Source organism: Poecilia formosa, unplaced genomic scaffold, assembly GCF_000485575.1.
Source record: "Poecilia formosa unplaced genomic scaffold, Poecilia_formosa-5.1.2 Scaffold94, whole genome shotgun sequence".
NCBI classification, from domain to species: domain Eukaryota; kingdom Metazoa; phylum Chordata; class Actinopteri; order Cyprinodontiformes; family Poeciliidae; genus Poecilia; species Poecilia formosa.
Genome location: NW_006800033.1, coordinates 948639 through 973761, shown reverse-complemented (window position 1 = coordinate 973761; position 25123 = coordinate 948639). Strand labels below are relative to the sequence as shown.

The window sequence follows — 25123 nt, the reverse complement described above, 5'->3', positions numbered from 1 at the left end:
ATGTGTTCAAATGTTCTTTGAGGCTGACAAATTAATATTTGCGACTGCTTTCGAACTTAAAAATCAAGTCATATACACCCAAAATTGTTTTATATAATGAATGAGAAACGGTTTGTTTTAAATCGGTATCAAAGCGCTGCAAACAATCTAAACTAAACACTTTCTGTCTCAGTTTATGAATGAAAATAATCTTAATATTTCGAACTTACACAAGGCTTAAGCTGTGTTTCTCAGGGCTTGTAAAATGAGTGGCTGTGCAGCATTGGTATGGAGATTCATGCTTGGGGAATAGAAGGAGAAAAAAAATGTCCAGTATAAATATTTTACTGCAAGCTGACATTCAAACATTTCATTACATATGTCCACAGATAGGCGTTTTGATATGCCAACAGAGTAATACCTTTTCCACACTCGATGCTACAAAGTTGTCATATTTATAAAAAGCAGAAAAAACGGCAGCATACCCAGAAGAATAATACTGTGTCCCCTTTTGCGAGCTTTCTTTGGGCATGCGGTCTGGAATATCTTAGTTTTAGATGTCTACTTTACGTTCACTCAGAATTAAACCTAAATTATGTGTGTTTCCAGTGTGTTGAAAGACAAGAGTTTTGGCCCTTGATGATTCATATGCGCATAAGTCAACTGATTTTTTTTTCTGACACCTGAGATGTTAAACTCAAAGCATGACAAGCTGAGAAGATGGAAAAACTAAAAGAAACTCAAGACAGACACATCGCTGTAATTGTTTTAGTACTTTCTCTTTGACGCGACATATCAATAATGAATCAAAGCATATTCCACAGTCACTAGAAGAGAGAGTTGGTGGCTTTGTGAACTGAAGAGAGCAGCAGTGTCTTTTTCTTTCCGTTGTAAAAAAAAAAAAACTGGAGAGTTGTAAGGGCAGCAGTTCATGCTCTCTACATCTCCCCCTCAACAGAACTCGTCTATCTGTCTATTGTCTCAGAAAGACATTGACTCCCCGTCACCCACTCAATCTCTTATCCCTTCTGTCTGTCATTCGCCACTGTGCTCCCCTCTCCTCCACAATGTTAGCCTGTTTCTGTCAAACTGTTTCTGCTCGCTGGCCGGCTCTCTGGCTCCATCTCTTCCTTTAATTTTATCGTACGTATAACCACATCTGTCTCTGTGGGTGCATGCACCCCAGGCACGTTTCTGTTCCCGGACGTTTTTGATGATGACTTCACAAAGAACACGCACATACACGCACACACACCTACACACACACACACACACACACACACCCTGGTCTACGTCAGCATATAGGCATGCTTGCTGCTATGCATGGACACACAGATGGTTTGCAGGTGTATGTGCAATATAGTCCAGTTTTACTCTTTCAGGCAATACGAAACGGTTCAGGCAAGAGTCCAGAGTCAATGTTCATTCATCCTTGCACTGTTTGGTTTCTTTTCCGTCCTGCGTATCAGAATCTGCTCCTGCCAGTGGCCCTTATATTCTCTCCGAGGATTATGAGTCACATTTTGGATCTTTTTATCACTGCTATTCTTTTTTTTTTCCCTTTTCTTTTCTTGAAGGTCAGCTGGCCTGCATCGCTGTACTTTCGCCGGCTTTGAATTGTCTTAAACCTGGAATATGTTTTAAGGTTATGTTTCTTTGGGAATAATGATTCAGAAATTCTACAAAATAAATCAGCCACCGTTAAGCCTTCTGATATGACTCATGCTTGCACTGTAGTGACACAGTTACGCATGCATACACATTAGATTTGCACAGTGGCGCCCACACACTGTTGCTATGTAGTTTTATGTGTGTCTCTGTGTTTACTTGTGTGTGCGTTTGTAATGTGGAGGAGGGGTGGTGGATGCAGATTGTGCTTGGTCCACTAGACCCCTCCCAGTCAGAATGGAGCTGTCTCAGCTCGTCAGCATTAGACTCGCGCGGCATCCTGATCTATCCCGACAGTCAGCCATGGGAAACGATGGGTCATGAAACCGCCTAGAACTCCCCATGTGACCTGGCGTACAGGGGTGGAAGGGTGGATTATGAGGATGGGTTGTCTGATGAGACAAAGAAACAAGAAGGCAACGAGACGATGCATGCCCACAACAGCAGAGGTTGAAACCACAGACGTGGTTGCATGCCTGTGCACCCACCGCAGGGAAATTTGAAGACTTACTTGGTGGCACTGGGTGCATGCCATGACTTTTGTGATATTTTATCACTGTGAAGAATCTCAGCTTGCCTCGCTTGTCACATTTAGTTGTCTTTCAGTCCTTTTGTATCAGCTTCTCTGAAAAAAAAAACAAAACAGAAAAAGAAAATAGCAACAAATGGAGACTGAAATGTGCACTGATGCAATGGGGCATTTAACCTGTTTAAATCAACAACAAATTTAAGAGGCAAAAATTAAGGCAAAAAGCTGAGTAAGTGTACACAAATGAAAATTTTAAGCATTTTTTTGATTTTAACTATTTGCAGACGGCCGTGGTACAAAATACCAAGAATCCACTATACATGCAAGTCAACAAAAGAAACGGTTCTTGAAAGACTTTGACAGAGTCTAAAACTAAATGCAACACAAATTATCTGCGATAACCTAGAGAGAGATGGGGACTCAAGACGTCCTCATGGTCTGGCAATTTGAGATCTTTTGTGAGGTAGTTCGCAAATATTGGCAAGTAAAAATATGTGAGATATATTTTTATAGATGTGGTCTGATTCACCGTGCAGGCTCATCTTTCCTGCAGTTCTTGTCACGGGGCTGGTGGAGGCTGCCGGTTGGGTGGGGCCGCACCTTCAGCTTGGTGTAATGGCAACGGGAGATTCACCAACACATACAGGGACTTTCCAAAGCCTCGTAGAATTTCACTTTTATTGTTCCTTCTCACAGATATTTTCCAGGCCTTCCATCAGGTGCGTCAGGCGCTGTCATATTTTTAGAGAGGAGCAGAAACCCAGTGTTTCCACTATGTCATGCTCACTGGGTAGCACATTAGATTATTTTCCTCTACTTATAAAGTCCTCACAGCTCCCTCAGGATGGATCCACATCTCATAGCGCAGCAGTTCCACCGTTTTGATGCTCTTTTTTTAAAAAATATATATAAAAAAACTGTTTATATGATGCTCTGATGCCACTGAACTTGTTTCTGTGCTTTTTTTACTCTTCGAGATTCGCAGTTCATATGTGAAACGGAAGTGGCTTCCAGTGCAAAACTAATCATACTCCTGGAACTTTTTTCATTTTGCGAAATTATAAATACAACTATGTGTATCGTTTTGGTTTTATGTCATTGACCAACAAAGTGGTGGATAATCATGATGTGGAAAGAAAAGTGGTTTTCAAAATGTTTGAATACCATTGCACGCCGTCCACAGATATACAAAATTTTGAAAATCATAATTTTTTTTTGCTTCTAAGTTGATGCATACAATCCCAATAAAACATCTGCATATGACAAAATGTGCAAAAATAATAAAGCAAGAATTTACAGACATGCTTCTTCAAAAAGACAAAAAAAAAAATGTCTCTTTGTTCCTGTTTTCCCATCATCTGAAAACGAAAATATTCAGTGGCTCTGCTGTTCTAGTAAAATCTGACCTACTTCATATTGGTTCTTTGTAACTTTCACTTTAATATGATTTGACCTTTGCTTTGTGTGTGTATTGCCGCTAGCCATTTTTTATTACATGAAAACCTTTTGCTTTCAAGTCTGAATAGTCTTATCTTCGCAGTACAAAGCAGCATGCTGCCACTGCCAATGACTCTTTATCTGATGCAAAAAGCACACGTGCATTCACCGACTTTATCTTTGTATTATTTATTGAGCCCGAAGATGCATGTTCTTTCAAGGTGAGTTCCGAGCTTAGCCCAAATATAGCTACACTTCACACTCTTTTCCTTATTGTATTTGTCCACCCTTAACTCAAGTGTTGTTTCTTATTATAAGCATTGCTTGTTTTCCCTTGATTTCTCTGCTCTTATCTATATACCTTCTTTATTGCCTCGGGACTGTACTAACTAAAATTTCTCCCAGCATTTGCAGACATTTATGTAAATCCTCTTCCTCTTCAGAACAGTATGTGTGAATATGAGCAATCATGCAAAAACAAGAAGGCAGAAAAAAGGCTCTTATGTGCTAATGCGTAGCCTTAAGCACCTCAGATGATAATGAGAAACAGACTGATTTATTGCATCTTGCAGTGCTTGTCTGTAGCAGTCAGATGATAATCTTTTATTTAATGTTTCAATGTCAGTCAGTCAATTAGCAACTATTACTACTTGTGTTTCATTTTAAGCCACTCAGACTGTGCCTTTACTCGCTGAGAAACAAACAAAAACACAAAATATTCAGAGACGTGCGCTAAAACTGTTTGAGCAATGCATGTGGAAATAACTAAAACTGTTTCACTTGGCGATAAAAATTCAACAACTAACCACTCCATGTTAATTTTTTTTTTTTTTAATACAGTGGAAATACAAATGAACTTCCATTTAATGGACTTGCTTTAATTGCAGTTCAGTTTGCCAAGGCAGTTATTAAGGAATAAAAGTGACATTCCAATCATATTCATATTTCACAGGGTTAGTCACTGGCCTGAAATAAAGAGCGAGGGAGGGAATAATGGAAAGTTTTAGCTTCATCACAGAGAGCAGGTTATTCAAAATTGATATCTTTCAGTATATGACTTGAAGCAATAAATGATGTAGTAATATTAGCCCATATCCAACAAAGCATTATGATATGGGACAAGGAAACGTAGGACTTTTGGTGTAGATTTTAAAACCCCACATTGGTATTATGTTTTAGAACATATTTATAGTTTTGCTCTTGCTCTTCATAAAAGAGCAAGGAAGTCATTAAAGTCCAAGCAGGTTGTTAATTTGACACCCTGAATGTTTTAATATGATTTAATTAAAATCTGCCTGTTACCCTCTTCAAAATAAATCTGAAGTGATGACCCAGACCTTGTTTTCCCCAGATAGATCATTATTGGTCTCTAATAAAAGCATTTGTGAATTCTTAACATGGAAGGATCTATGAGAAACTAAGACAGAAACTGACTCAAATTTATTCAAATTATACTTTGAATATATTTTATAAAATGTAAGTACATGGATTTCAGCTGGAACATGCAGTTGCTTGGCGCAATATAATGTGAACAAATTAGTTTTTGGCTGAAAAACTGTTCTTAGATATGAGTAGTCTTCACAGTGTCTTGTAATAATTTATGCATGGTTTGTAATAAATCTATGTTTTTTGTGGTAGAGGTGTGTATTGTGGTATGCTGTGTCTGGCCCTTTTAGAAGAGCAGCCTTTTATTTTCTGAACTATTTTTTTTTCCTTGTATGGGTCTGACACCTGTTTATTCTCAGAATTGACATTCTGATTGAACTTGACATTTCTATTTATTTTTTATTTTTTTAATATGCTCCTTTCAACTGATGATTCACTTACACAGAATCAGCAGCACGCATGTTATTTCTATTCTTTCCACAAATGACTTGCCCTGTTGAAGTATAATTTCACATAATGACTGTTATCATTTCCCAAAACAATACCTGATCTGGTCAGTTAATGTTGAACAGCTGCCGCTGTGGCTCATCTGCAAAGAGAAGAGCCACATTTATATATGTTATTTAGATAGAAACTCTTGTTATACCATAATTATAGAAATAGTCAATATATCCACTTAACTGACGGCAGCAGACTGAAGTAGGCAAACACTTACCATTATTATAAACAGTATAATGGTTTCCATGGGTTTTTTCTTTCTGTTTTTTTTTCCCTTTTTTAAAACCAGAAGTGTCTGGTTATTCTTGGCAGTTGTTGCTTCATCTTGGAAGCAGATGCTCTTGTGTTTTCATTCCTTTACCACTTGAGCCATAAAGCATACATCAGGATTCCCACCTGGCTTTTGTTCACCCCAGCCAGCAGCTCTCCTCTCTTCACAATCTGTTTCATTCTCCTTCACCACCTCCTCCTCCTGCGCCCCTCAATTCATCTTCCACTTGTGAACTCAGCCAAGGTGACGAGACACATTGATGATTTATTTATGTTAGGAAACCCATCTTCTCCTCTCATGAGTCTGTCGCTTTCTCTCCCTCTCTCTAGCATGCACACACACCTTCAGTCTGTCTCTTTGGGTGTTTGTCTGTCTGTAAAACTCCATGTGACAGTGATGCTAAATGGGGTGTCCTCTCCTCTGTTGTGATGAGACCGAATGCGCACACACACACACACACACACACACATACTTGTACACGCCGCTGATTCTTCCTCTACAGCGTCATGCTGAGAAGACGGCGTCTTCTGGCTTTCGGATAATTCATATGATTTGAGTGTTTGTCACTGTCTGGTGTATGCGTGTGTTTTTTTGTTTTTTTTTTCCTTTTTTCTAAGAGCATCACATTATCAACAAATTTGTTGAGGAGCTTAAAGTAAAAAGATCATTTGCCCCAAAATAAATCATTTACGTGGTAAACAGATGTTGGCCCTTTAGTGACATTGAAAAATAAACGATACATTAAAATCTTAAGTGCTTGTCTGTCTTCATAGCAGCAAATTTAGGGAGAGCTAACTGGAATATTGCACCACATGCTGAAGAGGGGTATCTAGATGTACTTTGATTAAAGTAAGCTTTTGTATTTTGAAAAAATTTAGGGATTATCAATAAGTAGTTTTTGTTTGGTTTTGAAATTTGCCAGCCTCTGTGATCTATTTTGTTCTCTTTGTTTTTATTGAATGATCAACTCTGACAAGTGATGTCTGCAGTGCTCTAGATGTTGTCCATTGTTTTTTTGTGACCTCCTGGATGAGTCATTGTTGCACTTTTGAAGTAATTTCGTCAGGTTGGCCAGTCCTGGGAAGGTTAACCGTTGTTGCACCGTTTCTCTATGGATAATGGCTCTAACTGTGGTTTGCAACAACATCAAACCTTTGAAATGTGGTTTTTACGCTTTCCAGAAAGATGTCAATAACTTTGTTTTCTATCTGTTAAAATTCTTTAGCTCAGCGCATGTTACATTTTAGATGGTTAACCCACTTACTGCTGTCAGAGAGGTTCAATTAAAGGAAGCCTGGCAGTAGTTCAGTCTTGGAGTGGCTTGCAAAATTTGACTCCCCCAAAAAATCTGTCAATCAGTTAATTCCTGATTTAGTGAGAAGAGCTGTTATTTTTACTAAACCTCAGTTTGTTTGGGATAGCTTTAGCTTTCCTACTGTAATAATTTAAGACATATTTTGACCTTTTTTTCTGATATTACTGATTGGTCTATTGACCTGAGAAATTTAATTGCACCAAAACAGGAACATTAGGCATTATCTTTAAAATGACAAATACATTTCCATGCCAACATTACTTTTAGATTACCCTTATATTCTAACCCATGTCAACAGGGCAAAGCAACAACATGGCAGCCAGTTTAGATTGTACCCTGCATCATTCCTGTATCCTCCTGTGTACCAGGAGGATACAGGAAGCCTAACCCTAAATACATTATTGCAATAAAGTTTTAATTTTCTTGTGTTGATGCATTAATGACAAACAGCCTGGTCTCTACTTTTTAATTGATACAGTCAGAGAAGTTCTCCAGAGGTGCTCATGTGGAGTTCAGTGTCTAACATTGGCTCCTGTCTTACCTGTCCACCCCATCTCCAAATTACAGCAGATCCACACAGTCAACTCACTCACCGCTCCCCACACCTCCTGTCAGTCAGACAGCCGGCCATCCAGTTATAAGGTGTTCCTTTCCAGTGATCTTCCATTCATTTGTTTGTTTGTCAGAGTTACGCTTACAGAAGAGAGATTTTAAGTCTAGTGAAAGATGGTGGCGAGAGGAGAGAAAAATTGGCACGAAAAACAGTAGATTGACAGGAGTGGAAATGAGGGAGCCTGTGAGTTGTCAATTTGAAGTTTTGGGATCTTAGCGTCCCACTTTGAAAGCAAAGAGAGCGTGTGAGAGAAGTAAAGGAAGAGATACTCTGAAGAACACCAAGAAGGAAGGGACTGAAGAACTGTTTGTATGCAAAGTGGTGCAGGATGAACTGGCTAACAGAAAAAGAAAATTGTTAGTTTAGAGAAACCATTAGGAAGAAAGATGGATGACTGTTTGCCTCTTGAGCCGAGCTGCCTGTCATTACCTACCAAGCATGGGCAGCAGGTTGGTGGAGTTGGCCCTAATGAGGAGGCCGGTGGCTCCAAGCTGCATAGACAGAGTGAGCTTTCCCTCTTTTCTTGTCCATAAATTAGCCGGTCATTCATTGACTCGTGCCTTTCCAGTGATCCAGTGATCTGGTTTTGGTAAAAAATAAAATAAAATAAAATAAATTCAAACACATTTTCATCATTTGTCAAAAATGTATTTGAGTAGACCTGGGCTAAAATATAAACATATGTATACTGGCCTTATTCCAAAATAGCTATTTTAAAAAAATAAAAGTTATTATTAGCTTTCTGAGGAATCAGTAAGCATTTACTATCGCTGGTAAACTGTTACAGATATATTTAGACACATTGAAAAGTATTTTACAAAGCTCAAAGTTACAATAACTTTCTGTTCCCGTGTTTTATTTAACAAAGATGTCTGGTATTTTCCTAAAATGCACAGTCCACAGTTTTAAGGAAAAATACCTCATGTTTTCCTTAGTTTTAAACAAGATGTGTCTTATTTTCAGAGTGCCAGTGATGTCTCTTCTTGATCAAAAAAATAAAACTGTTGACAGGAATTAGCAGATTTCCAACTTGGCTGAACTAGATATGTGGCATGACAGTGAGAAACTGAAAAAACAAAAACAAAAAAAAAAAAAAACTGTTTTCTCAGTCAGTGAACATCATATTTGCTTTTAGCTCGTGCTAAAAGCAGAACTCTTTGGGAAAGATGTTATCACTGAGTGAAGACTCAAAGATAGCTATAATTATTCAAAGGGAAGCACAGATATGTAGGAACTTCCTTAACAGGAAACTGCATTTTGAACCAAGGCACAGTGAGAGGTGTGTACGCGTGATGAAGGCTCAGAGAAAGTGAGAGAGAGCAAGGCTTTTAGCAGATTAAAGAAAGGGTGAACATATTGCCGCAAAGGTACAATGTTTTATTCCTTTAAGCTTTCAACGTCTGTCTGACCTGGAAAAAGCTTGATTTGTAAATGGTGGCAGCCTTTCTGAAATCTAAGAGTTAAGGTGAAGATATGCGTTATGTGGGGAAGATGGACAGAAATATGGTTATTACAGCTAATCCAAAGTGTTAGAGAATTTAGATGGTCAACTCCATTATCATGTTGTGTTTTTCATGTAACAGTAGAACCCTGTTTTACATCAAACCTGCTCAGACGCATCCCTGCTCCTAATATCAGTAAAACAACCACAAAGATGTAGATGTTTTTCTTACATCAGCTGATCTCAGAGGCAGCGCTGGTATTTCCCTTTCAAAGAGCATTGAGGGCCACTAGAAGACGCAGCAAGTCAATAATACAATACAGCCTTAGACAGTACCACTACACTTGTTTATCTCTTTCCAGCTTATTGGTTCATACCTCTTTGATATATTCATTATAGTTAAATTTGATCTTTATCAAGCTTAGATTAAATTATTCTACTCACATTTTGTCAGGGATTCATGCCAACTCCCAGAATAGAGTCCATGTGAAAAAAAAACATGATTTTATAGTGGTTGTATATGAACTCAGTTTGTTCTATTTATTATTTCAGGCTTATTTTTCTGAGTACAATAAAATCATGTAATTGTCAATGTCGTGGATACATCTAAATACATGCAAAGCACTCAAGTAATAACAAAAATCACATGAAGAGTGGAGTGAAGCCACTCTTTTCCTATGGAAAAAAATGTCAACATCTCTGTGCTTTGTCTTTTATTTTGAATCAATTTTCACCCACGTTTGCAATATTTAAAATGATGTTTTAATTCCATTTGTTTCTACTATTTATTGCCTGCAAACTTCACCTTAAACTTTAACTGCGCACTTTCCCTGGCACAACACTCAATGCACCAGTGTGATGTATAGTAGCATAAAAAAATAAAAAAAAAAACTGCTCTCAAGCAGAAAATCCTGAAAGAGAATTTCTGGCCATGAGTTTGTGACCTTAATTTCAAGTGCACTTGAGTTATACAGCAGTGACCTTAAGCAGGTCCTTCATACTCAAAGACCCTCCAGTGTGTCTAAATTAAAACAGTTCAACAAAGAAAAGGGGGCCAAATGTTTCCATAATTCTAGAAAGGACTGAATAACTGTTATTGCTAATGCTTAGTGTGGGCTGCTTCCATCAAAGATGGCGCTCTGTTGTTTTGCTTAGAGGGAAGTTACTTTTTTACACAAGGCCAGATTGATTTTCATAGTTTGTTTTTACCTCAGTAAATGAAATTATCATTTGTATATTATTTTCTGTACATACTCTGGTTATTTTTGTTTGATAGTAAAGTTTGCTGCTTTATTTGAAACATTTAAAAAGTAATAATAAGCAAAACCAGAAGATTTTGTTAAATTTGAAAATATAATTGTTTTTATATATTTATGCATCCCTGCATCGTATTGTTACACAAAAGGTGGATGTCAGAAGTCTGTTAGATGAGCCTGAGAAGTTTGTGACCTTCTGTGAATGACTAATACTACTTAGTGTGTGCGTGCGTGCGTGCGTGCGTGCGTGCGTGTGTGTGTAGATGAGGGGGTGGACATAGAGAACAGAGGAAAGATGCAAAGATGCCCAAAAGCCATATCTAAGCAGATGTCACATGGTATTAGTGCTGCATGACACAGTCTTTCGGCATCATCCTCTCAGGTGACAGCAGAAATCTCTGTTTCATGCGTCCCACCTCCATCAAGTCTTAAACTGGCTTTGTCTTGAACGGCTCTCTCCCATTTTTCTCCGACCTAACAAGTTCTGCTCTCTTACAAAGATCTCAGTGCTCTGCAAAACTATTAATATAGTGTATAGTTTAGAAGAGCAATACTAAGGAATGCACAATTGAGAAGAGAACTTATTCCTGATTTTACAAAGAAAACCTTTTTTCCAACATTTTTATTCATTCACCATTTCTCTGTCTAAAACAGCATTACAACACACTTGGTTTAATCTTTGTTCTTTTTAAGTATAATTTCGTCCAGTAACAACACGTTAATCTTGGCATGCTTTCACCTGGGTTCAGCATTCCACAGAAAAGTAGAGAAATGAACCCCACTGTGGACTGATAACACAAATTCATTAAACTTTAGAGTGACAGCCTGACCTTCTCTTCTCTCCAGGGTCCTTCACTCATCACCATAGATACTTGGCTCACAGCAAATCAGACAACTTATTAATGGTCCACCAGTGTCAACTTCATATTCATTGTCCTCCATTTATAAAAGAGAAACTACTGGTCAGGCATTTCCATCTGCACTTAGTTATGGCAGATGGTTTTGTTCTTAACTGGTTCCAAGCAAATACATAATACTCAAGTAAAAACAATGACAGTGCAGCAAAAGATATACAATTTCAGCCTTTACAAATGTCATGTGTGTGCCCTGAAATCATTTTCTGAAGCTGCAATGCAGAGCAGCTATTATTCACTGCATACACACCTTGAGTCATTCTGTGACATTTAATAACAAATAAATGTTACATCAATAAAAATTAGTCACTAATATGTATTGATTATGCACTCAGCTATTCTTTCTTGCATTTTGTTCAGTTTTTCTTGGACATACAATTAAGACTAAAATTATTCAGACATGGGTTCCGCAACACGGGAAGAAATTCAAATGTTATGTTGCAAACCGGCCAGATGAATTTGATAAAGAATATGTGAAGAAAGAAAAAGATTAGGGTGATGGCAAAGAGATATTATCCTCAACATCTTAGAGCTAACAAGAAAAATTAACTATTAAAACAAAATGCATGGGAAACAACACAAACGTGGGCTGGAATTAGAAGATGCTTGCTGTGCTGAACTGTGAGGGGGAAAAAAAGTCCAATTACTTGCTTAAAAATGCATGAATATTTTTTAATGAAAATGGAAGCATTTGTATCTATGCCATTTTTATATTGTGTTATCTTTTAATACAATGTACTTTAATACTCCCATACAAAAATATTGCTTGTATCTAAATCTGCCAGTGGTAGGAAAAATTTAGCTGCTTTCTGCATTTACCAAGTGAATTCGTCAACTTTCATATTTTTAAAAGTCATTAACCACATCCCCTGAAATTATAAATTCAAGGTGCAGACCCAAGTAGCATATGAATAAAGTTCTAGTATGTATATAGACAGCAGTTCAACAAAAAAAAAGGAAGCAGGGATTGAATCTGACAGCTCTGAGTTTACTCACAAATTTGCTTATGTAAAATCTCCACAGGCCACCTGTGAACGAATTGTTCTGTACCTTACTGCATTGGATGTTGGCTCACCTCTTTATAAGAGCAGGATTTCTATGTCTTCACATGCTCAGCAGTCTATCTATTGAATTACAGCAGAGCAGTGGGACCTAAGCTGTGCCTTTTTCCACAAACTTGCGACGGACGAGAACAACACCTGTAACCATGGTGACCAGGCCCAAAAAGGGTGACTGATGAAACCTGAAAATGTGTTGGGGACATTCAAATTACAAACTTAAGTGGCTTGACTTTCCAGGGTTTTTTTTGGGGGGGGTGAGGGGGGAGTTGAGTCATTGTCAATTCTGCTGGACAACATCCTATCAAAGTTTTACATATAAACAAACTGTCTCTTCCAAACCAAATACAGGTATGAGACACGAGGGAGGATCAACTTTAAATCTTTAATACTATAATGGGACAATATCATAACACCCTTCATTCTTCAGCGTTTATGGCGACCTAAAGAAATTCACTCTGATTATGCTAGAATCTTTGTTTCCGGACCAGCTAACAGGATCCTGTGCTTGGCGTTATAGCTTTTGATTTATTTTCAACCATCTCTTGCTGTTATTCCTTCTCTGTCGTTTGCTGCAGTTTTGGAAACACTTTGACTTTAAAAGTCCTGTTCACGGGCATGGCTGATATGCTCAGACTAGACCGCTGAGATGAAAGTATCCTTACTATCCTCGGTGGGAGTTGTGACACATGTAACGGCAAAGCTGCTTCCAGATTCTGCACAAGCTCATGAGTCTGTTTTACACCACATCAACTGCCTGTGGTGAGATCTTTCTGATCCCTCAATCCTTTAAAACCTTTTTTTTTGGAGTAACAATTGTCCACAATTCACTGAGGTTTAACGTTCAGCTGCACACAGAGATCCTGGTGACAGTCGATGTCTTGGAAGTGAATCTATGAACATGTTTTCTTTTTAGCTAGCAGTACTGTCAGGGCTGGGTGCATCTGTGCAGAGTTTTAAGGCTGAATAATGTTAACCTAATGACACATTACAGCTAACCTCGCATTTGATTATTTTAAATTAATAAAGTTACATTTTTAAATCTGATTCAACACTCGTTATATAACATAACTGACCATTTTTTTTCTATTGTTGTAAATTGGTTTTACTTTTTTATTTTGACCACTCACATCTATAGTTTTTTTTTAAATGCAATAAGATATAAAATCATGTATCAGCAATGTTAGCAACGCATTGAATAACAGCAGGTTAAAGTTATGAGACTAATCTCCTGGATCACCTTTTTGAATGTTTTGTTTTTAATCATTAACTCACTGTCCAGTACCATGGAGAGCAGAACGCAAAAAGTCAGAATTAAATTTGATTGGAACACTGTGGATATTCAGTGTGAGCAATAAGGGCTAGGACAGTTGATTTTTATGTTCATACAAAAAAAAACTAACATCATTTACTAAGGAAAAGCATTGTATTCAAAATAATAAGAAAGTCAGACAACACTGTTTAATCTTATTCAGTTACTTTTAGATTCCTTGGCCTGGTTGGAAACAAATCAGAAGAGTCAAAAATTAAAGAATCTAACCTCAAATAGCAAATTTAAAATTTTCTTCCGCAAAGATTTAGACTCAAATCTTGTTCTGACAATTACATCTTATTAAATTGCAGTATTTCAAATATCTACTATAAAGACGGGTCTGGTGTTTATCTTGGAGTGATTAAAATGTTACTTAGAAAGTGCCAAATTGGACCTTAGTCAGATTTCATTATGAATACTATTCATTAATTTGTTTTAGTGCTACTTAAATATATAATCTAGAGCGATTTGACTTGAATGCTCCATGGAGTTACAGTAGACGTCCTGAAAGGAGTCGTGTTCTCTTCTAAGTTATCTCATAAAGTCTGGCCTGTGAAGGTATGTCTAAAGCTTTCAGCTTCATCTGATTAAAAGTGCAGCCCCAAACAGTTTCTTCAAAAATGCAGCTCAGTGTATGTGATAAGGTACCAAAACAAACCATTTTACTGAAGCTACCCTTATCATACAGGAAGAAACTGACAAAATCAATATTACAGCAGCGCCACCAGGAATAAGATGGATTTAAGCTCTTTTGTTGGTAACATATAAAAAACACCTTTTAAAATGAATTTGTAGCAAATCTATAGTTGATGCTTTCAGATTTTAAGTCTTGTTCTTTGAGGACAATTTAGATCGATAACTGTTTTTTTTTTTCTTCTTTTTCTTTACATTTAACAGTTTTAAAATTTGCGCTGACGTGCAGCTGTGCTCGTCTTCTATCCTTCAAACAAATAGGCTAGAACAAATCATTTTGGCTGAGGCTCGCCGATGTCAGGCCTGGAGTCGTTCCCATGTTTCTAATTAGCCCTGGCTCCGACATGCCAGCCCGCAGGCCGGCGGTTGGCATGAGGCAGTGGGACAGCCCAGCTGCCCCTGTATGCCTTGCTCTGCCTCGGGGAGAGAGATTTCTGGGACCGCTGCTGCCCTCTGTGAGCGGCAACGAACAGGAACCTGGATCGGAGGAGAAAGGCGGCTCACGCCCCACGTAGCACGCTGTCAGAGCCAATATTTCATGGCTTAAAAGGAACTCTCCATCAGCAGTCTGATCATTACAACCTGTCCCTGCTGCCATGCTTCACTTTCACACTTTGTAGTGCATCTGCAGACTGAGGCACATGATAACAAACTGGCTAGGAACGAGCATTGTGCATTGATTAGCAGTAGACAAGTGTGAAATTAGACAGAGGCAGGTGAAACACATTGGACACAGATGCAATAGAAAGCCTCCCCCTGCAATGACGGCATGAGCACAGCAGCTGGCATTTTTTGCCAAACCAGCAAATGTAGGAAAATGGAAAAATGTGGAGTGTTGAGTTTAAGGGGGCACAAATATAGATGGATGTGCAGTTTGAGGAGAGAGTGGTCTGCAAAATGAGAGGGAGTTAACAAAGGCGGAGAAAAGAGGAAACGAAGGGAATTTTGAGATGAAGAAGGAGCAGTTTAATAGTGTAATTAGGTTCCTGATAACACCCTAGATGATTGGTTTTGGCCCGACTCCGAGACAGCTTAGCATAGAGCAAAAGATCCTCACCATCCCTGGTGAAAGTATTCATTCCTCTTGAAAATGTGTATGTTCTGTCATGCTCCAACCGCACACTGGCATTGTGAAATAGAAGGGAAATTATGTATGGTTTTAAACCTTCTTCATAAACGAAAACATGAAAATGTGGCACGTATTTCTACACAGCGTCCAGACACTCCCAAGTCAATACCCAATAGTCATTATTACATATTACGGCTTTCAACAGTGGTTTTCTTCTTGTCTGTCTTCTCTTAAAGGCAAATTAGTGCTTGACTTGCTTGCCAAGCCTCTTAGCTTTGGTGGAAGGATATGCCATAGCAAATTTTTGCAGTTGTGCCACAATGATTTGAAGACGATTCTCTGAACTCTTCAAATGTTCAAATGATGGGTTGTTTTATTTTTATAACTATTAGTTTATTTGCTAATGTTCTCTTAACAGAATAGCTGAATTTATACTGGGATTAAATTACAAGCAGGTGAATGCACTGCAATTCATTTAAGGGTATCAGAGTAGAGGGGACTGAATGCAAATGGAAACCTTACTTTTCAGATTTCCTTTATTAAAAAAAAATATTGACAACAATGCATCTTTTTTCCCTTCCACTTTACCACTTTACAGCTAGTAAAGACAATAATTGATGTTTGTGGCTGTGGGGGAGAAAATATGATTGGAGTCTGAATACTTCCACAAGGCATAAGGATTGTAGACAAACACACAAACCTTTTTGGACTTATTTGTTTGGTTCTGGCTCCAAAAAGCTAAAAAGCTGAGTCAATTCCAAACCCTGGGATATTTTGTCAGCTTCACCAAAAAGACCCACCAACAAGAGAACACACTGAGGAGTAGCGAGCTGGCAAGAGAGATGGCTGTGAAAAACCATCACTCGCAACCACTCTCACTTACACACTGTCATGCACACAAGGCAGCTGGAGAAGTGCAGACAAATCATCTTTTTTTTTTAGGAGCACAAATGGAATGTTATCTCAGAAAATAATGTTTTCTCCCTCTTTATATTTAACAATCCTCGGTGATGCTTCTATCACCACTCATCTACCCTCCCCCACCCCCCATATCAACTGAAAGAACATAGGGGTACCTCAAACCTACAGTATTGCCAAGTCGGTCAGGTTTGAGGAGTGCAAATAACATAGAAGCCAAGGTAAAGGAGCTGACTGAAATGAAGAAGGGGGAAGAGGTAGGACAGAGAGAAAGGGATGACAAGGAGAGTCAGAGCAAAGGGAGAGCGAGAGAAGGAGCAGACAAATGCGCTCAGCTTCTCTCCAACAAACCCATTCCTCGCCTCCTTCAGGCAAAGCGGAGCAGCGGCGCCAGCGTGCGGATTTTGACTTGAGAGGAACGCGCATTGGTGGGATATTTCGAGTGGATTGGTGACCAGACATACAGGAAAGGATACATACAGCAAAAAAAAAAAAAGAAAGAAAGAAAAAAAGAATAGAGGAAAGAAGTCGCCAAGAAGCGACTCTGGCATATTTCGAGCCCCCCGCGCGACTATAGGAAGTCTCCACGTCGCACCTGCGCGCCGTGCGTGTCCTGTCTCCCAGGGGATAAAAAGTGCGTAAAAAAATTCACACCGACTTTTACGCAAGGTGATACACCGAGCAGGAGGCAGCCGGACACGCTCCTGGAAGCACGATGCTGATCGGTAAGTGTTGAGCACCTTGTGGCTGCGCCGAGGCAGAGAATCCCTCCGGCAGATGAGTGGGAAAGAGCCGCGTTTGTCGCCGCTTTCAGCTGCTGCTGTGGCGGCGGCGGCGGCGGCGCTAAGACGAGAGCAAATGTGCATATTGATCTTACAAGCTGGAGAGTCACTGAGTGGTCAATCATGAGTGATTTAGCTCATCGATCATAGCAATCGGTCTGAATTTTTTTGCAAGTTTTATGAAGCGTTATATGCATCTTAAATCAAATGTCCGCCCCGTAACTAGTTTTTGACGCGAGAGTAACATTATTTGCACATATCTATTGTTGAAAGTTATGGTATCAGGGGAAATAACGCTGCACACGACCGCAGTAGGATATGTTTTTTTCTCCCCTCTTTTGCAGTTGTTTTAAATCCTTGGAAGAAATCAGACCAGTTCTCAATGAAAAATCCGTTCGTAAATTTCACATTGAAGCAAAGTTATTAAGGATTTGTCCTTTTTTTAAGAAGTTTGTGAGAGGTCCAACGGTACAAAAGGAAAGTAGATATTAGAAGCTGCAAATGGCACTGAGCAAGGACGCTTGAAGAAAATCCTCAACATTTCCAAAGATGTTTACTTTTTTTTTATTTTCACTTTGCTCTCTCTATTTTGAGTAATTTCCGTTAACATTTGCTTTTATTTTCAGACTTGCTTATATTGCATAACCATCCTATTCAGAATTGTGTTAGAATTTTTCAAGGTTAAAAAAAACCCAGAGCAGTACATTTGTATACCAGAACATTTCTTCATTTCATTTGCATGCTTAACTCCATCTTGTCTCAGATTATGTGAGAAAATGAAGGTGTACTTATCATTTGTGTGGGTTGAGTTAATGGACCTGCTCTGCTGGGCTGATTTATGTCCAACCCTCAATCATATTTATTCCAGTTTCTGCAAAAGAAAAAAAGAAAAAATAACAGACGAAAAGAGAAGAAAAATAATTGCAATTCTTTAATGCAAGTGCACTTTCCCCCTTGTATGGCTGAATAAAGCTTTTTGCTCTTTCATTCCACTTAGATCTGCGAGAAATCTGAAGGTGAAAAGGCATAAAATGAAAAAGATTTCAAGAAATAATGCTGAGAGATTTTTCTACACACATGCTCACACTCGACAGATGTCTGAATCTGGCGAATCTTGTGTGAAGCTTTAAATTACATTGATCTCATAAAATGGCTTCAATGCATGGCCAAATGTCTCATGCAAATGGATGGCACATTAGCATTTCTTTAGTTTTTCTTTCAAACTTTTTTTTTTTTTTTTCAAGGTGTGTGCAACATTCAGGGTCGTGGCATTCGTGCATCTTCTGTTGTCTTGAAATGGGATTGTTTCCCTCCCCGGTGAAGGCTGCCTTCTTTGTCAGACTTCACAGGCTTTTTCCTTGTTCCAATTTAACCTCTGCTGTCGTATCACCTCACGAACAAGTTGGGTCACAGGGGAGTGCTGTTGCTGCTGTGGCATCACTGTTATACAGTTTAGAGACAGGGTTTGATTCCCGTGTGCTTGCTTGTGAAACTATACAACCATATTTTCAGGCTTGAATTCAACTCTTCAGCAATCCCTCCAAGCAGACGGCAGGTTACAGGGCTGATTACAGGCTTGCCAATTTGAGAGTGGGTGACATTCTTCCGATTTGAATCCTTTTCTTTTTTTTTTCTTTTGTAATCTTTTGGATCTGACGTTAGGATGGGGGGGAGGTCGAACTGGCAAATCCGCACTAAAGAGGGTCCTTGGTCTGATGGGGGTAATTACAAGGAGCTTGGATTACAGCCTGTGACCTCTCTGTGGGGGCTGAATACGCCCAGAAAGCAGAGCTGAGGAGAGATTAAAAGCAGATAAGCAAAATCGATTTTAAAAGTTGCTTTGTTTGTTTAGTGACGCTGATTTGGGTCCAGTTTTCTGGAATGGTCTTACTTGAAATCTTTTAAGTTAGTATTTCCACTGCCGGTGCATTTGAAGTGGCAAGTGGAGGCATATGGAGGAGTTTAATGAAAAGGCAGTTCATTTGGACAGAAAGCTTTGGTCCGCTCAACCCGTATGTCCATACATCAACTCGTTACCCTCCTAAACAGAAGAACTGCTTTTCTTTAGACACTTATATTTGGCTGTGGATGTGCTGAAAAAAAAAATGTGTGCGCGTAGCAAAGCATGAGAGAATAAGGTGTTAGTGGACCTCAGCAGCAGAAGGAATGAGGGTGACAGCTCTGATCCTGCTTGATTCGCCTCTGTCTGTCTCTCTTCCATTTATAAGGCAAATAATCCTCACTATTAGCTCAACAGGGGTCTCCAACTCCAATCTTTGAGAACAACTGCCCTGCATATTTTAAACGTGTCCATGCTCCACCCTGAAACTAATGAATACTTTATTCCTTCTGATAACAGGTTGAGGAGAAAATTCACAGATTCAGGTATGTTGTAAAAGGTACTGGAGTTGGAGTTATTGTCATTTCTTTTCTTCTTTCTTTTTTTTCTCTTTTTATATTCTAACTTCCTGTTCTGATTGCTGATGTCTGAATGAAGCATGTCTTCACTTTAATGCTCCAGCCTGTTTTTGCCTCTAGGCAACAGTAGCAGTAGATAAATGTAAAATTACGTTAAAACCATCTTTCTCCAAAAGTGACATCTTTTATTTGTTTTTTTTTTTGTTTTCCTGTAAGTCAAAATCCACCTCTAAGTTAATATACCAAGGTTGCTTGTAGAGGTTTCTAGTATGTTGGTAATCGTCTCTCTTTCTCTCTTTCTTTGGGAGGATTTACCGGGTAATTTTGTGATTAAAAGAAAAAAAAAAGACTGACTTATATTTTCTCAACTATATAGTTTTAACAATGCATCACATTTTTGTGTATCGGACTGTTTAGCTGCATAAAACCTTATAGTGTTCATATCAGAACTTTTTTTTAAAGATAGAATAAGTATAAATATGCAGCATAAGAAAAATAGCCCTGTATAGTTGTTAAAAATAGCATATGTGCACTGATCATTTAAATAAGATGTACAAAATGTGCATGTGTATTTGTGGATAAAAACAGGCTATTTACAAGAATTTTTTTTTTTTTAAATAAAGGTCAAATAGCTGTAGGAATCTAAACACTTCTTGAGTTTCTTGTTTAAAGTTTTACTGCAATAATACAACTTTGTACACTCAAGATCATGCAGTAGCCTGCCACTTAAGGATCTCTTCAATTCTGCAACAGCTTCCTGCATGGGGTGGGAGTCATTGTTTAACAGTAATTTTTTTTTTACCAGTCTCCCACCACATGCACTGGATCAAGGGGTCATCCTAGGTCAGAGCTACAATTCCAGATGAGCTTATTTAACCGCTTCCTTCCTTTTTTTTGGACTGATGCTTTTAAAGTACATGCTCTTAATGTGTTGATTTGCTAACGCTGTGATGTTCATTCCTAACATTTTATCCATGTACTAACAGCTCAAGTTCTCTTTTTCTTGATTCATTGTTACATTCATCAATCCCACATGCAAAAATGAGATGAGACTTTATCAGAGAAGTTATTCTCTCACATGGCTGTCTTTTTTCTGCATGGAGAGCTTGTGGCAAACAACATTTAGTTGCAATCTATTAGAATTGTTCTTTTTTGCAGCATTGCAGCACATGCAATGTTGGTAAAAATATCAAGCTACTACAAATATCCCTAATAATGAATGGAAATTAATTAATGTGAAATTGCACACTGAGTGTTAAGCCATCTAAAAGCCTTGAAAAGTAAAAATATACGTATACATGCTTTGTGGTGAAAAGTTGGCTGTAGGGGCCACACTGTCCATAACTAGCTGTGCTTTGAATCAACAGACTGCAACAGAATGTATGTCCTTTCACAGCTTTGTTCATCAGTACAAGGCCATTGCAAAAAATAAGCTCAAGTCTATTAGCTTTTGAATAATGATAGTTGCTCAGAAGAAAATAAAATAGGAACGTTAAAACTGAATATTTCAGTCTGTTTACTTTTACTGTAACATCTGTTCTTGAAGCATCGATGTATAATCTGGACATCATCCATTAACAGTCGAAAGTCACTAATGCCTGTGTGGATCCCCTCGTAAATAGTGAACAAAAGTCTTTTGGTGAACATTTAATGTGACCCATTAGTCTCCTGTTATCTTTATAGTTCTTTATGGCCATTAGCCTAAACAACCTAAATGTTTTATTTCAGGATGCCATGACAGGCAGACAGATGTTTTATGGTAGTATCTCCTCATTACCTTTATTTGCACAACTGGGTTTCCTTCAGTCCTTCAAACCAACATCACTTCTGGTACCTAAATATTTCTGTATGTGTTGCCTTCAGTGTGTATGAATGAAAGGTGCTCTGTGAATAACGACTGATTAGTCATCCTTGGAGGGAACGTTTACAGACACAACAATATCCACAAACCTAAAGTGAAAGGCATTCACAAAGAAAAGAAATAAAAATGTTCAAAGTTCACCGTCAAGATTGTAGCTTAAAGAGTTAAAAGATGATTGTTCTTCACAACCTGTAATACTTATTGAATTGTAAAGCAATAATGCTGCTCCACGTTTATTTCTTATTTTGTTGCATAGAGGAAGGATATAAGATTTACATTAAGCTGCAACATGCCGTCATGGAACTGCTGCCCAGACCTCACTCACTACACTTTCTGATGTGTACTGAGATCCAGAAAATATGTCCAGAACATATAGAGAGCAATAGAATACTTCTTTACAAATAAGCAGAAAATTGCCATTTTTAAATCTGTAAACTAATAATATCACTACTGAAGCCAGAAAAGGAATGCATTAATTTGACATCGCTTGTAGAATTTCTCTAAAACACCAAGTGTGAGTCTAAAGTATATCAGAGGGTTTTATTTTCAACAAGTGAAATAATGTTCTTGGAAACTTCTTGTCCCCCAATTTAAAAATAAGAATATCACAGCTTAGCTACTTAGCTTTTATCTCTATGATAAAGTCCATGACTGAAACCAAATCTGAATAGCTCAATTATAAAAGAAGGGAAGTGCGTCATCAATCAAAACATCTAAAAACCATCTATCACTTAAAGTTGAAGTGCAAGGACAAGCTCTTTATTATTTCATTTGACAGCAAATAGTTGAGTTTATATCAGTGAAAACATGATTTCAATAAAAAAAATGTGTTATTAGCATTCAAGCATTTATTTTCTAGTATTTGGTCAAGCTAGAACTGTGTGATTTTTTTTTTCTTTCCTTCATGTCAAAGGATGTTACTGAGGCATGTGACTGACAGATGAATTTTTGCTTCTGAATTCAAAATTTATTGAAAGAAAGCAGACCAAATTAAGAAATGTCAGTAAGGCGTACGGGGTTGAATCTCAAGAAGCGTGTTTTGCAGATATGTATTGCAAATAAGCAACAGTTGAAGTGGACAGAAAAAGCATCAACATGCAAAGAAAATTTTTCATTTTTAGGTCATGGGTTTATAACCAAACATGTTTTACTCACTTCCTTTAGTTGATATAATCCGCTGAAATGCTGAGCTTTGTTTCACATTGTTCTTGTTCTTCTTCTTGTTCTTCTTCTTGTTCTTCTTCTTGTTCTTCTTCTTCTTCTTCTTCTTCTTCTTCTTCTTCTTCTTCATGTTTTCAGTTTAAGACATACAGGAGCTTTGGGGTTGTTGCTGTTGAAATTGTTTCAGTGGAGGAGACTACAGTTGCACACTGATGGTAACATTGATAAAACCTGCATACACCACTCTGCTGAGGACTTTCACATCATGTCTCATCTTCATCTGACTTATAACTCTCCGACATTCCTTTTTCTCTTAGTAAATATACGCAAACTGATCTGCTTTTTAGCACAGGAGGGTCTATGACGTAAGCTAAGTGTGTCTGCTTCGGCCCGTATGTTGTGTTTGAATGTCTTGTTCGAACAGTATGTGCCCCTTTCAGGCCTTGGGCCTCCTGTGGGGAAATTGCCCTTGTGTGTGCGAGTGACAGTTCGAGTCCTTTCATTGCAGTGAGTGTGTGGGTTTTCATTGGCCCGCCTGCTGCAGTGATGGCCTCTGGATGCTGAGAGCTGTAGGCATATGTGTGCCCCAGCGGGAGCTCTGACAACATGAGAAAATGTCCCACGCTGCTCCCTGTACCAAAACCTCACCATTTAGCCTCCCGTTTCCCGCGTGCCGAGGGTAAAGATGGGGACCTTGAAGGGAAACGGGATCGCATTACGTCACAGTTGCTTTTGCACATTTCTGCACAAGTGAATTCTCCAACAGATAAGGAAGCTTTCTGCTAAAATACGGAGCAAGTCCGCTTTGATGCCCTGATAAAGACATGAATTAGTGATTCAAGGGGAAACAGTTTTTAATCCAGAGAGGTGAGAAAGTTATAGCAGAGAAGAGAAACTGAGAGATGGCAAACATAAATGAAGCACAAACCCTTCCTTTCTCCCTTGCGATTCAAAGTTCTGTCTCCACCTCAGATCAGATTGTCTATAAAACTCTGCTAATTCTTTCCAACCATGGGGCTCGGCAGCTGTGAAAGTAAGACAGCCCATTGATTTTACAGTCAGCTCCAGCCTTCAGACTCAGGTGCCCAGACCACCGATCTGCAATACCCCGGGGTCCAAAGCACATAATAGAGCACAGCTCTTGTATAAAGGCAGCTAAGTGTAAACAGAAGACACACTGATTCAACCCTAACCGCTTTCTTTGTTATCCACAGAGCTTCTGATTTACACTCGTACTGCATGCCATGTCGGGAGCCCTTTACAGCCTGCTGCTCTTCAGATTAATTACTCTGACTGGGAATTATTATCCAATTATTCCTCTAGATGCACTTGCACACACGAGCAAAAACATCTTAAACTATTGCATAGGAGTAGCGTATGCAAAATGCAGAGTAGATGCAGTTTAATATACTCTCCCTATCCACACAAGTTTACCAAATTAACAAACACGGTTTTAGACTTTTTTAAACTCGCATAAACCTTGAAGTAATATTTTTTTTTTTATTTTAAGAATTTCTTGTGATGAGAGTTCTGCTAAAGGCTGCAAAACAGCAAATAATTGCACATTAATCAATTAACAAAATGTAATTGCACCAAAGAAGTGGTTTGCGTTTTCTGTTCACACTTCTGAGATGCAATCACCGATATTTATGTTGTAAGCATTTTCCACACAGAGACTCACACAAATTGATATTCGATTAGTCACATAAATCAGAGCAAATACACACAAATATGTGCCAGAAGCAGTGGTGGTTCATGCATAAATGGAACTCTGGGCAGCCCCCTTTCTGCCTTCTGCCTTCCTTGGCTGGGGGCATAAAGTCACTGCATATTGACTGGTGTGTGGAAGATTCATTCATTCCCCCAGGAAAAAAAATTATTTTGACCCTATAACTTTAATCGTGTCATTTTTCATACTTGTATTTCTGTGACTTCAACTGCTTTAATAAAGCTGGTACTTTTCTTTAAAACCTGCTGTGTTGAATTCTGAACTTGACTTAATTAGGACGTAAATAGTACAACCTGCGAAAAGCGGTTTTATTCAAAAGTCTGAGATGACTGCAAGTACCTTCTGAAAAGCAGTTCTCACGATGCGTAAATTAATTTTTTTGAAATTGTTACAGTGAAATATAAAAAAGATATATAAATTTTTTGGGTTTGGTCAAGATTGTATAGACTGCCGTACTTTATCTACAGATACATTTTATGGGTCACAACTTCAATCGTTTTCTTGAGTTGATTTCTTGTTTTATTTTTGCTTTGAGGAACAAAAATTAAACTGCTTGAATATACTCTAAAAAATATATTTTTTCATTTAGAATTTCAAATGTGCTTATTTTAGTAATCACATTGATATCTTAATATTTTTTTCCAAAGAATGTGACAAAAAGTTCCTTTTTAGTGCATCATTTCTTATTCCTTTGTATTAGTCTTTAGCTCAGGTCTCTCCAACCGTAGTCTTCAAAATCTGCCGCCCTGCAGCTTTCAGATGCAACCCTGCCACAACACACCTGAATCAAATGAATGGCTCGTTACCAAACTTGA

At 38.3% G+C, this 25123-nt stretch overlaps 1 protein-coding gene across 4 annotated transcripts in view; it reads left to right on the top strand.

Moving 5' to 3' along the window:
• Window positions 1–25123, top strand: part of znf385c (zinc finger protein 385C) — a 130293-nt gene that overhangs the window by 58340 nt on the left and 46830 nt on the right. Inside the window, exon 1 of one of the 4 annotated variants that reach the window (XM_007558111.2) lies at window positions 16369–17082. The exons of the other annotated variants lie outside the window; for them this stretch is intronic. Within the exon in view, the coding sequence (XP_007558173.1) occupies window positions 17073–17082 (10 nt within the window). The 5' untranslated portion in view covers window positions 16369–17072. Of the gene's footprint in view, window positions 1–16368; window positions 17083–25123 lie in introns of those variants that run through there. 4 annotated transcript variants of the gene reach the window in all.